Below are 13,057 nucleotides of genomic sequence, written 5' to 3' on the forward strand. Positions count from 1 at the left end.
TATCGCATGGTTGGCCTTTCTGATATAGATCAGTGTGTATGGCAGTTGCAAAAGTCATCATCTCCTAACTTCTCCTTTTTCACATTTGTCTCATTTTCTTAAAAAAAGAAAAGAGTTAAAAGGCCCATTTCTGATTATTTCGCAATGAGATGAGTCCTATAGGAGGAAAAAGTAATAAAGTATGATCCTTGAGCTGGTCATCATGATCATGTGTTTTATTTCTCGAAGGCTAGTAGGATAAATGTTGTGGGTTAGTAATAAGTAAACAGTCAGTAAGCCAAATCAACTTTAACCAGAAGGCAAAGTGTCAGCTATGACTGACTCATAAACTAAAATACAAAAATCTAAAAAGAAATGTTTTTATCTTTTCATTTGTCGTATCCCTCTTATTAATCAGTTGTTGTTGCATGATTGTGATCTCATTAGCTTGGTTACCTGGCATATTTTGTCAGTGGTTAAACTGCTAATGAATATCCTATTTACTCTCCATGTACCATAGAAATCACAGAGCAATAAGTAGTAACAAAAGCTGTTTGTTTTAGGTAATGAAGTACTAGTGATTTGTATGGGAAATGACTGTTTATATTCTGAAAGATTACCAAGAGGCTCTTGGTCACTTTAAAAATAAAAATGCTTGCCACAATTAAGATTTAATGCTGTCTAAAAGTAGGGTTACTTATTTTTTAATCCAATAATCTTAAAGCATTTTATTAAAAGAAAAAAGCATGGGGCACTTTTTCAAGGTATGTTTCCATCTTGTTTAGTTTGATCTTACCATATTCCTGAAAGTAAACCAGAGAAACTTCCATGCTGGTGGGAGGGAATAGTGAGTGATCCCAACTAAATAGAAAAATGTACACTGAGCCATGAAATAGCTAACAAGCACACAGCTAACAAACTTGGAGTTTAGTTGGTAGTGTTTTAGACTCTCTTGTGTTATGCTGTGTTCCTTTTCCTGACACATTAGCTGCTACTTCACTAGTGTTTCCCAAATACCAAACCCACTCAGCCAAATAACTTAAAGACCTAGAGCATTTCTGCATTTCTTAAGATAAGGATCAAAGTTTGAAGTGAGGAAAAGAAAGAAATGGAACTCACTGCAACCTAAAATCATCAAGGAAAAATTTTTATCTTTACTAATGCAGAAGCCATTTATAACACAGTATTCATTCCAGAATCATTTATTGAGTATCTGCCATAATAGGAACAGTACTAATCACTGGAAATATGACAATATATAAGAAATGAGAGGGGGTTATTTTTATATAAAATCACATTTATACCTTGCCATTTGTCCCTTCTCAGATAATTTTAATGTACGAAAAAAGTTTTTTTAGATCATCTTAGAGAATTTTATCATACATGTAAGGTATATTGCCAGTGGTAAGTGAAAACTATTAACGAGAATAGAAAATAGAAAACTTTTCTACTTTTTCAAGCCCAAAAGAAACCAGTCATTATTCTTTAGGCCAGTTTTGTGCAAATTACTATTGTATATGTATGTATTGACTAATTTATTAGAGTCTTATAAGTTATAATAAAAATAAGACAAGCCAGGATAGGACAAAAAAAAGAAACTTGTTCAGTTAAATCATAAACCTGGCACCTGAGCTCAGTAGACTGTTACTTTAAAAAGAAAAAAAAATTAATAAAGTAAGATTGACAGGTCTGAGGTGAATTCACAGGAAAGAGATACAGCCAGTACAGAAAAGATAAGGGAACCTGGATCCAGTATAGTGATACTTAGAAGGTGGATCCCTTGGTCAGGCTGTCTCCTTCAAATCCAAGTGCAACATGCTACCAGCTGTGCACCTTAGTACTGTGCCATTAGATTCCTCATCTAAAATGAGGACAGTAAGTGTTTCACAGAGGTTTAATGTGTTCTGTCGTATAAAGCACTCAGTAAAGTGACTTGGTCATGCTGAGCTCTCAAAAAGTACTAGCTGCTATTACTATTATTGTCATTTGTAGTTTATAAAGTACTTCTTTATATGTTATCTCTGTCGAGAATAAGTAGGGTAATTACACCTCCCAGTTTTTCCAGGATTGTACCAGTTTATGCCTCGTATAAATATTAACAACACCCCTTTCTTTTCTCAAATGTGTCCCAGTTTGGTAATTAAATTATATGGTCTGCTTAGCAGCAGGACCCAGAATAGAATTAGAGAATACTACCCCGAAACACATAGATAGGTTAACTGAGCTGAGGAAAAGGGGTCATAACTGGGAAGTATCTAGGGGACGCAGGTTACCCTCAATCACAAGTCAGTTGCACAAAGGTCGAGCAGCTTTAATACCATTCCAGACAGACTTTTCCATTGAAGGCAGGGGTGAGGGTCTGTTCTGAAGACGAAGGGGTAGTCCTTCAGCATGACAATTATGGGGTGATAAGAATCTCAGGTGAGTACTGGTGGGAGGGAGGGAAAAGGTGATGTTGACAAATCGGCATCTATGAATCAAATGACTTTGTGATTCACTGGTGAGAGAAAAATGAATCTAGTTTTCTGGATTGATTGTCCCAAAACATGGTTTCATCACTGAGAGAGATACCATAAAAAAAATAAAGTATGGGGAGAAGATTAAGAGCCCAGGTTTAGACATGTTGAGTTCAAAATCCCATTGAAATAGACATTCAATCCAAGTGGAAATTTCCAGATGGCAGTTTTATATACCACTAGGTTCTAGGTTCTAGGAAATCTCCAGATTTTGGAGTCATTTGTCTGAATGTAGCAGCTTAAGCTTTGTGAGTGGCTGAGATCACTTAGTAGGAAGAAGCCTTAGCCAGGGACAATAAAAGTATGCCAGGAATAGACCTCAGAAAACAGGAACGTTCCATATGTTGGGCAGAATAAGAGGAAGCCAAGATGACAGGTGAAGATCTGGAAAGAACAATATTATAAGGAGAGAGGTTCTGAAGGAACCATAAAAGTGCTACCTGCCACCAGTAGGTCAGGATGAAGAGTCTATTGGCTTTGGCAACTAGGAGCTCTTGAGCAACTCATGCAGAAGCCATACAGGAGTGAAGTAGGGAGTGGAAGCAAATGCCTTCGATTTAGGAAGAAAGAGGGTATGAGGAAGGATGAAGCAGCACATAAACCCGCACTGTCCAGTATGGTAGATACTAACCGCATGTGGCTATTTAACTTTGAATATAAATGAATTAAAAGTAAGTAAACTTAAAAGTTAAGTTTCTCAGTCTTACTGGCCACATTACAAATACTCAATAGTCCCATGTGTCTAGGAGCTATCATATTGGCAGCACAGGTATAGACTATTTCCATTATCATAGAAAGCTCTTGTAGATGGTGCTGGAACTTGTTAAAGAAAGAGGGAAAATGAAAAAGCTTGAAAGACATACTGTGTCAGAGGAGGGTCTCTTCTCGCCTTCATGACCACTCAAGATAAGCCCAAAGTGAGTGTGTTTATAGCCTGAGTCAAATCTTTGGCAGAGTAATTGTATTAGAAAAGGAAAGAAAAAGGAGATGTGAAAGGCTTTAGAAGGCTCAGGGAGGGCTGGCATCCAGAACACTGGGGTAGGGATAGTTCTTTCTCCAAAAATAGACTGATAAAAAAGAAAAAAAAAAAGGAGAGAGAGAAAGTACAGAAGTGCAGGTACAACCTTCTTTGGCAAAATCAGGAAGCAAATCACAAAGGCAGCCATAATGACTTGTTGAGAAAATAGAGGGCTGTAAACTTAAAGGTGGCTTTTTTCCATTATGAAAATCCCAACACTTCAATACGAAACAGAAACTGATTTTTTTAAATTTTAGGTAAACAATAGATTGAATCGGACGCATGTTGCAACTAGAGTTTATATCTTTGTCGTTAGTAATTATAATAGCTATAATTTAGTGATATCTATTTTATGAAATATACTGGACTGGGCATTTTACATTAACTCTCTTCTTTAAATCCACAAAACAATTTTTAAGGGTAGTTGTCATTATCTATTTTAAAAGGTTAAGTAACTTGCTTAAAGGCACAGAATAGCTATTAAGTGTCAGGGGTTGGATCTGAACACTAGTATGAAATGCAGACCAGACATTGGGTAATAACAATACAAGGAAAGAGCAGAGTGCTGTAGGTGCACATAGCAGCAATTGTCAAGGAGGCTTCTTGGATGTAAGTGACGCCTAAGTAGCATCTGAAGGTTGAGGAACTAGTTGATTACTAGGGAGAGAATGTCCCAGGAAGAAGAGCAACATCTTCTTAGAGTTGACATTCAAGGAAGTAAAAGCCCAATATGGCTATAATATAAACTGAAAAGAAAAAGGGAATATTGAGAAATGAAACTGGGGTAGAGACCACCCAACTTCCTCTGTTTATATTCTATTCCATCCATTGTACTCAAGGTTAGGTAGATTTCCTCAATCAGGATCTTAATATGACTAAGAAAGACGGTTAACATTTTGGGATTTCATGTATTCCATACACCAGAAGAGGAAAAAAAAAAGAAACCTTTCTAGTTTGTGTATAAGAATGTAAGAGATAGCCATCTAGTGGGCTCCTGCATGTAACCTCTAGAAGTGAGATGCTTCTCTGAAGCTATGTTTTCACAAGGCCAGTGCATTTGTGTGAAGACAAGCCTCTTCCGTTGCTAAATTTTTGTTTTCCTAACCCAGTGATCATTGTAAGTGATCATTTCAAAGGAACCGAGTACTCTGTATTTGGTATTTTATCACAGCTTTTAGATTTTTACTGACAAACCTCAATAACTATGCATAGTTCTAAGCCTGTGTTCCTCCATCAAAATTAGCCTAATGTCATGGATTCAAGTTTTAAAATTGTGTTCTTTTTCTGTTCCTGAAATCATCTTGTTTTCATCTTCTATATAAAATGTTTCATTGCACAACAACATATTAAGCTATTTATATTTAGTGTGTGGGGCAGGAGAATTACACAGTAATGTGTTAATTTCTCTTCTGTAAGGCAGAATGCCACTGTGGCCTACCAGAATTGGTTGCATTGTAATTTGCTTTGTTCATTTTACTGATATTGGCCCTAATACTTGCTAATTATTTTCTGATTGAAGATCTCACCTAGGATAAGGTGCTTTCATGGGCAAGAATTGAAAACCTACTTTGAATCATTAAACCAAGATTATAAACATGACAGGATCTCAGCATCATTTTGGAAAGACTTCATATCCCCTTGCACCAATATTTTAATAACATATTCTTTAGTGGAATGTATCCTGGCTAAACCAGTTGTTATTTTTATTTCCTAATGGTCATAAAAAAGATTTTATAAATGTTATCTGATCATGCTATAAATGTAATTAAAACTTAAGCAAAAGGACTCCACAATCATAAGTTTCATTAGCAGCACTTAGTATAGAGTGAGAAAAGGAAGAACTGTGGGTTTCCTTTGGGTTTGGGTTAGAAAAGCAGATTTATGATTCCATTGAGAATATACGTATTTTCCATTCAGACAGTTGATGTGAATGGATTTGAAGCCATTGATGTAACTGATGAGGATTAAAATGCTTCAGGAGCCTTCCATAGTCATATTTTGTATCTGTTGTAATATTTTATAAATAATTTGTTTTCATGGAATTATATTATCATATCCAAGTTTACTTCTTAGTACAGGAAGACATGAAATACATTTCAGTGATGTCTCATTCCAATGATACTAGTTTGTTAAAATCTCTTTTGCTTGAAACGGATTTAAAAATATTCTTTTCTCACAAAATTATTTTTCTGGAATTTATTCGTTTCTTATTTAAAATAAACAACTGGAGCTACTTACAGTAATACAGTTAACAAAATAATAAAACTTTGGTTTTCCAGTTGCCAAGTGGGTGTTAAGATTTTTTGTGTTTTATAGCACCTACTGAAAAATATACATTTAATTTTTTGTGGATTACACTTTAATAAGCTTTTAGAAGACAACTTCAAAGGGTTTGCCTGTGAAGATAGCTGTTTTCTGATGTAGCTGTTGATAATATTTTATTTTAGAAAGCTGTTGAACTCTGACTTCCAAATCAATCCAAACTAACCTTGTGAAAACCATTTATTAAAACATGCCCTGCAGTCACATACGCATTATTTTGTTTCTACTATTATGCTAATAGACGTTATTTAGTGTCGTTAGCTCCTGGAAAATCATCTTTTTCTCCCCATGCTTGAACATCTGAGAGCAACCTTCTCTCTCACCTATTATGAGGAATCAGGAGGTGATATTATTTAAGGCACAAAATTTTGTAAATTTTGCAATCTTATCAACTCTCCACCCTTTATCTCTTCTCTTTTTTTCACAGGTGATTTCTATTCACTACTTTCCAAGCTGCTAGGAGAAAGGGAAGATGTTGTTCATGTGCATAAATATAATCCTACAGAAAAGGCAGAATCAGAGTCAGACCTGGTAGCTGAGATTGCAAACGTAGTCCAAAAGAAGGATCTTGGTCAGTCTGATGCCAGAGAGAGCACAGAACATGAGAGGGACAATGCTCTTCTTGTCAGAGACAGAATTCACAAATTCCACAGACTAGCATCTACTCTGAGACCAGCAGAGAGCAGAGTTTTGTCATTACAGCAGCCACTACCCGGTGAAGGCACCTGGGAACCAGAACACACAGGAGGTGCGTTTAGGGCTTCTTTTAAAGAATAAAATGTGAAACGCTACAATCCACATAAGCAAAATCTGAAGGGAATAAAAATTAATGGGTGAGAAAGCTTATCAATGAAAAGGATTTATCATTAGAAAAAACATGACTCATATTTGGGTTGTCATATATCACCTTTGTTTGAGGAGTTTTTCTTTTTGTTTTGGTCCAGTACTATCAATACGTAAATTCAATTTCTGTTCAGTTGATGAGCCAGAATTACTAAGACCCAAAATCTTTGGATCATATTGGGGAGGGTGGCATATGAAATTCAGGGTAACAGATTCTTATGAAATCAACATTCTCCATTTAGTTCAATGGGAATAAACTGAAAATTCAAACCTGATATGTAAAGTCCCGGTGTATGAAATGGTTATACACTACCTTCCTTTAAGGTAATTAAATTCCTCTCAGAGGAATCTTACACTTCCAACATTCTCATCCAATTGACTTGTAAAATGTAACCATTTTTATGACTTTGATTTCTTAAGTTCCATTATCAATTACTATCTTAATTGGAAAGTTGAGTAGTTATATCTGAAGGGACCTCCAGCAAGTCAGTAACTATCAGATTTATCTTTACTTCTAACCAGGATTGGCTTCTGTAATTAGAGGACAATACCTTATTCCCTTCAGGTTTCTGTACTAGCAAGCTATGGATGCCTCATCTTTGTCTTTAATTGTGTTGTGGCTTCTGTGATATTGATTGTGTTTCATGTTACTTGCTAATGTGGAAAGCCAGATAATACAGCATGTGGAGATAATCCCCAAAAAAGTAACGGATATGCATGTATGGCAGCTGTCCATGCGTGGGCTGGAATGGCACAGGCTGCCAGCTTGATGTTTTCAAATACAGCTTTGCAGGAAGCCATAAATTATTCAACACCCAACTGATTTTTATTTATAATTGAAAAAAATTAGGATGCAGTGCCTTTTGCTAACACAGGAGTTTCAAGCATTGTCCATTAGGACTGGCCTAATAGTCTCTATGAGATGTTAAATGGAAGCCAGATTTTTACCTCTTCATATTTTTTTTTTTTTTTTTTTTTTTTTTTTTTTTTTTTGCTGTACGCGGGCCTCTCACTGCTGTGGCCTCTCCCGTTGCGGAGCACAGGCTCCGGACACACAGGCTCCGCGGCCATGGCTCGCGGGCCCAGCCGCTCCGCGGCATGTGGGATCCTCCGGGATCGGGGCACGAACCCGTGTCCCCTGCATCGGCAGGCGGACTCTCAACCACTGCGCCACCAGGGAGGCCCTACCTCTTCATATTTAAACAGGGTCAGCCCTGCTCTAACTCCTTCTAAATTTACCTAATAAAACTGTGTTTCTCAAGAGGTGGTCCCTGGACCCTCTTGCATCAGAATCACCTAGGGTGATTATGAAAAATCTAGACTCTTGAATCCTACTGAAGAGCAACTGAATTGACATCTCTGAGTATGGTGTCTAGAAATCTGAAGTTTATCATGCCCCTATCCATTTCATAGAAAGACTGGAGTGTCTGTCTGAATGTCTATATTAATGATAGTAAATTGTAACCCAAACAGCACATAAATATAAAAAGGAAAGGGGCCTCTTTGGTGAGAATACAATTCTATTCAAGCATGAAGTGTTAGAGTTGCATCATGCATTATTCCATGGCTTGTCTTTTTTTTTTTTTTGAAGTATTTATTTTTTATTGAAGTAACACGGTTTATAACATTATATATGTTTCATGTGTACAACATTATATTTTTATTTCTGTATACCCTACAGTGTGCTCACCACCAAAAACTTAGTTTCTAGTTATCTATGACTTGCCTTTATTACTCTTTGATTTGAAATAATATCATGGTCATTTATAGGCATCATAAATGTCAGTGTAGAAATCACAGTTTGACTTAAGGAATTGTATTCCGAAAACCAACTTAGTTTTTCTGAGAAAGAAATGCTTAAAATACTCAAAATACACTTACTGGCCAAATCTCCTTATACCTTCCAAGGTAGTCAGAATGGCAGTGACCAGGAAAAAAACATTTCTCCAGGATCTGGTTCAGGAGGTTTCCTTTCATTTTAAGTATGTGGGTGAATGTTACTGAAATAAATAAAGCAATGAGTTACAGAAACATAGAGCACAAATTCTAGTTACAGGAAGAAAATGTGCATGTATTTCCTTTCTGAAATGACTTATTTTAGTGTTACTTCACTGCTCTGATTCAAAATTTTAAAAAAATTAATGCAAAATAACAAAACTCATATTTAGGTAAGCTATTTCTAAAAGTCTTTTCAATTTTCTTTCACTGTTTACCATAACACTATCTAATATCTAACTTTAATTAAAGAAAAGCACTTAATAAATGCTATAATATGTTAACAATAATTATGATTATAATTGCTACCATTAATGTCAAGTTGGACTAAGATTTCAAAAGTTTAAATACCAAAGTAGTAGAACTAAATATTAATTATTTTAGCTTAAGTAGCATCCATGAGAGAATTTTCTTGCAATGTGTAGGAAAGCTGCAAAAATTGGCACTCTGAGTTGATAAATTGAGAAAATGACTTGGCACTGTTCTATCATAATGGGAGTTTGTGGCTCTTCAAATCGCTGATCACTTACATTGATCTGCCTTGATGTTTTCCTGTAATATATGATGTACAGTGTGAAAATATGCAACCTGGTAAATTGAGAGGCAAATGCACTCCTTTTTACACTTAACATAGTTTGGTTTCTACCATTAGTTTGACATCTATATTGAGACAGCATTAATAGAGTAGAAATAAAATCATAGTCTTTATTCTAGTTGCCTCCTGGAAAAGTTCTAGGTTTGAAATTATGTTTTTTCTCAACTTTGTCTGTTAGTCCTTATGTACACAGATAAATGAAAATGCCCTTTTAAATGCTTATTAATAATTTCATATGAAAGCAGCATTGATTACTAACATTAATCTTTCCTGGAAAGGTGTAATTCATTAATCCTCTTAGTGATTTATTGATACAATTTTAATAGTAATGTTTAATTTTTTTTTGAAAGTAACTTTTTCTAAATATATGGTGGAATATGAGGCTTCACAATTACCTTTATTTATAATGAATACAAAGATTCTTCTGAAATAATCCTATCATTTGACATGTGAATTTAGAGCAGCTGACACTGGGAGTTGGCTTGCCCAAGGTCACATGTAAGAAATTTGTATTTAATTTTCAAATTAAAACTGTAAGTCTACAACATTAGTCATATACTGAATTACTTCTTAGATAAAAACTAAGAGGAATCTGAACTCAAATTTTAACTTTTCCATGATTGAAAATGTTAAGTTAGAACCCAAATATATTTTGTCATACAATTTTTAATAAGGATTTGAAATATTTGTAATTGAGGATTAGGAAATAATCACCCTTGCTGTTGATGACTGAAGTCTTGCCCAAGCCTGTATTTCCTTTTTTATGAATAGAGAAAATAACCTGGGATGAGCCAGTCCTGTTATAGCATTCTGTGATTCTCTTATAAAGGTGGGCAGGGGGCTTCCCTGGTGGCACAGTGGTTGAGAGTCCGCCTGCCGATGCAGGGGACACGGGTTCGTGCCCCAGTCCGGGAAGATCCCACATGCCGCGGAGCGGCTGGGCCCGTGAGCCGTGGCCGCTGAGCCTGCGCTCCCGGAGCCTGTGCTCCGCAATGGGAGAGGCCACAACAGTGAGAGGCCTGCGTACAGCAAAAAAAAAAAAAGGGATTGGGAAAGCATCAGTATTTATTCCATATCCATACAGCACTAGTTCTCAATGACTGCTTTGTTCTTGATCATTTAATCTTAAAGAGAACAGCCTTTTTGATTTTAACATCTTTATTGGAGTATAATTGCTTTACAATGGTGTGTTAGTTTCTGCTTTATAACAAAGTGACTCCTGTACATATACATATGTTCCCATATCAAAGAGAACAGCCTTTAACTGCCTAATAATGAAAAACATGACACTGGAAGGAAAAACATCAATTAACTGAGGTAGTGTTCACAGAAGAGTTTTCCTTTAACTATTTTAGAATTTGTAATTAACACAGAGACCTAGGTTTTGAGGTCCTGAAAGTTTTGAGGTCTTGGCTGGGTAATCTTAATAAATGTACAATGATATTTTTAAATGAAATTAAAAATAATTTAATATAATTTCTCTGAATGTTCTTGCCATGCACAAAATAGTTCTTCTTTGCACTGACAAAAAGAGCAAGGTTTCTTACAGTGTTAACCCTCTTATATATTTCCTCACATATCACCTTTGCTGTTTTGAAAATTTACCAAAAGTATATAAATATGTTCTAGATATTTACACTGCTTTTTCTTCTTGAAAATTCCCAACCAAAAGGGATTCTTCTAAGTGACAAAATAGGCTAATGACCCATTAGGCAGTGCTTTTTGAGTGCTTACCAATCTAAGATCAATGATAATTAGGGTTATTCACAGCCAGATTAAGGTTCTTTATACAGTATTTCCAATATTTTATGAAATCCACATTTGAAGCCAGAATAGTGTATTTATTGATATTTGGGACATTGCATATTTCTATCAGAATTAATATCTCTGAATCTTCATGAGCACCTCGCATCCAGTACCTGTTGGTAGACCACTGAATAGAAAAGTTCCAGGAAACCTGACATTTGTTTATTGTCTTTAATGAAAATAATTAGCCAATTCGCATTTTTTTTTTAGTCTCTTCACGGTAGCTTCAGCACAATACTAGGGGTAAAAAGAGGTAGTACAAGTGAACTAAAAGATTATAAGGGTGTTTAAATGCTAGTTGACAACATAAGCAAGTAGAGACTGGAGCATAGAGTTCAATTTAGTGCATTTTTTTGGCCATTACAGTGGGCCAGGCCCTGTGCAAGACTTAGTGACAAAACAGTGAATAAGACATGATCCTTGCCCTCACAAAATTCCATCTAGTTGTAGTAGTGCTGGGCTCTGAGAAGCTGATGAAAGTGACTAAATATCTATATTGTTATGAGGTTCAAGTCTCCCTTGGAGCCCATCCAGAATCTTCAGGAGCTGCTGAATGAGTACAGAATGACCACCGAAAAGACAAGCTGTAACTGAGATGAGAATGAATGAAGTACAACCTGAGATTCAAGGAACTTAAAATAATTTGAAACATTTTCTTTGGGGAATCCATCCATACATCTCTAATTATAATACTTATACCCTGCTTCCTGAGTTCACTTTCAGAAACACAGTTTTTTTCATGTCACCCCATGCTTGAAAACCTTCAGTGGTTCCCAGTCGCCTATATTCACAATTTGCATCCTTTTCTCCTATTATGATAGATAATAAGCATGATAGATGACGAATGCTATTCATCCTAGCAGCCCCATTTACATCCACTGCTGTGCAAATTTAGGCACACCAGTTATTACTCTGCCCCCCTTCTCCCCAACTCAGGAAGACATAGCAAAACACACATGAGTGAGAATGACATTCTCACCTGCTCTAATATATTTCAAAAGTAAATTATTCCCAAGCTTTGTGCTTTACTGCTATTAATAAAGTACTTTCAGCACACCTCAAAATTAATCACAGTATAGATCAAGACACCACAGCTCAGAACAACATTCATTAATTCATTGTTAAATCCATACCTTCATGTGCTCTACAAATGTATATTTTCCAGTCTAAACTAGATCTTGGGGTCTGTTAATCCTGCCTGTCACTCTCATACCCCCTCCTGACGTACACAGATATCCTTAAAGACAAACAAATTACTTAAAGATCTTGAAACACATTCTGCAATTATAATCATCCTCACTTCCCATCTTTCTGACTGAAATATTCTCTGCCTACTTCTATATTCAATAAACTTTAAGTGAGAACACCTACCCTCTCCCAGCCAAGCCTCAGGAAGGATTATGGGCCCTTTCCTGTGTTCCTGCACTGTACTGTGTCATAAATATTTGCTTTCTGTTTTTTGTTTGTTTGTTTGTTTTTTGGTTATTTGGGGTTTTTTTTTTTTTTCCATTTTATCCTATGAGTCCCTCTAGGACCAAAACCATGCTTTATTTCTTTGTGTCCCCAGAATCTAACATAACACCTTATATAGACAATACACTTAGGGAATATTTGTTGAATATGCTTCAGCAAAGGTTGTAGACACAGCTGTTCAGGCATCCTGTTGATTGTGCTGTTATTAATTTTTGTTTTAAAAAATTAAATGAGCAAAGGTAAGAATAGTTTGAGTGAAAAGTTACTGTTTCCTGTTGTATAGTTGAGAGAATTATTTTAAAGTGTTTACTCTCACACCAGCATGCTCTCAGGCTTTCAGAAGCTGACTGTACAAGCCCTGTGTTTCCCTTTCTTCCTCCAGTCTTTAATGTTTATCTTTGAGGATTTCACTGCATGTTGCCACATCCTCCAGAGTATGGGAAGGAGAAAGGAGACTCAAATTGCTGCTTTTTTTACTTCTCAGCATCTCTGTTGAAGCATTTCAGAGGG

General features: G+C 35.9%; 1 protein-coding gene across 14 annotated transcripts in view; it reads left to right on the forward strand.

Moving 5' to 3' along the window:
• Positions 1–13,057, forward strand: part of PAM (peptidylglycine alpha-amidating monooxygenase) — a 309,920-nt gene that overhangs the window by 254,025 nt on the left and 42,838 nt on the right. For 10 of the 14 annotated variants that reach the window (XM_060093202.1, XM_060093205.1, XM_060093201.1 and 7 more), the window contains one exon: positions 6,263–6,583. The exons of the other annotated variants lie outside the window; for them this stretch is intronic. In XM_060093202.1, coding sequence (XP_059949185.1) covers positions 6,263–6,583 — 321 coding nt within the window. The remainder of the gene's footprint in view (positions 1–6,262; positions 6,584–13,057) is intronic. 14 annotated transcript variants of the gene reach the window in all.

Source organism: Mesoplodon densirostris, chromosome 3 (genome assembly GCF_025265405.1).
Source record: "Mesoplodon densirostris isolate mMesDen1 chromosome 3, mMesDen1 primary haplotype, whole genome shotgun sequence".
NCBI classification, from domain to species: Eukaryota; Metazoa; Chordata; class Mammalia; order Artiodactyla; family Ziphiidae; genus Mesoplodon; species Mesoplodon densirostris.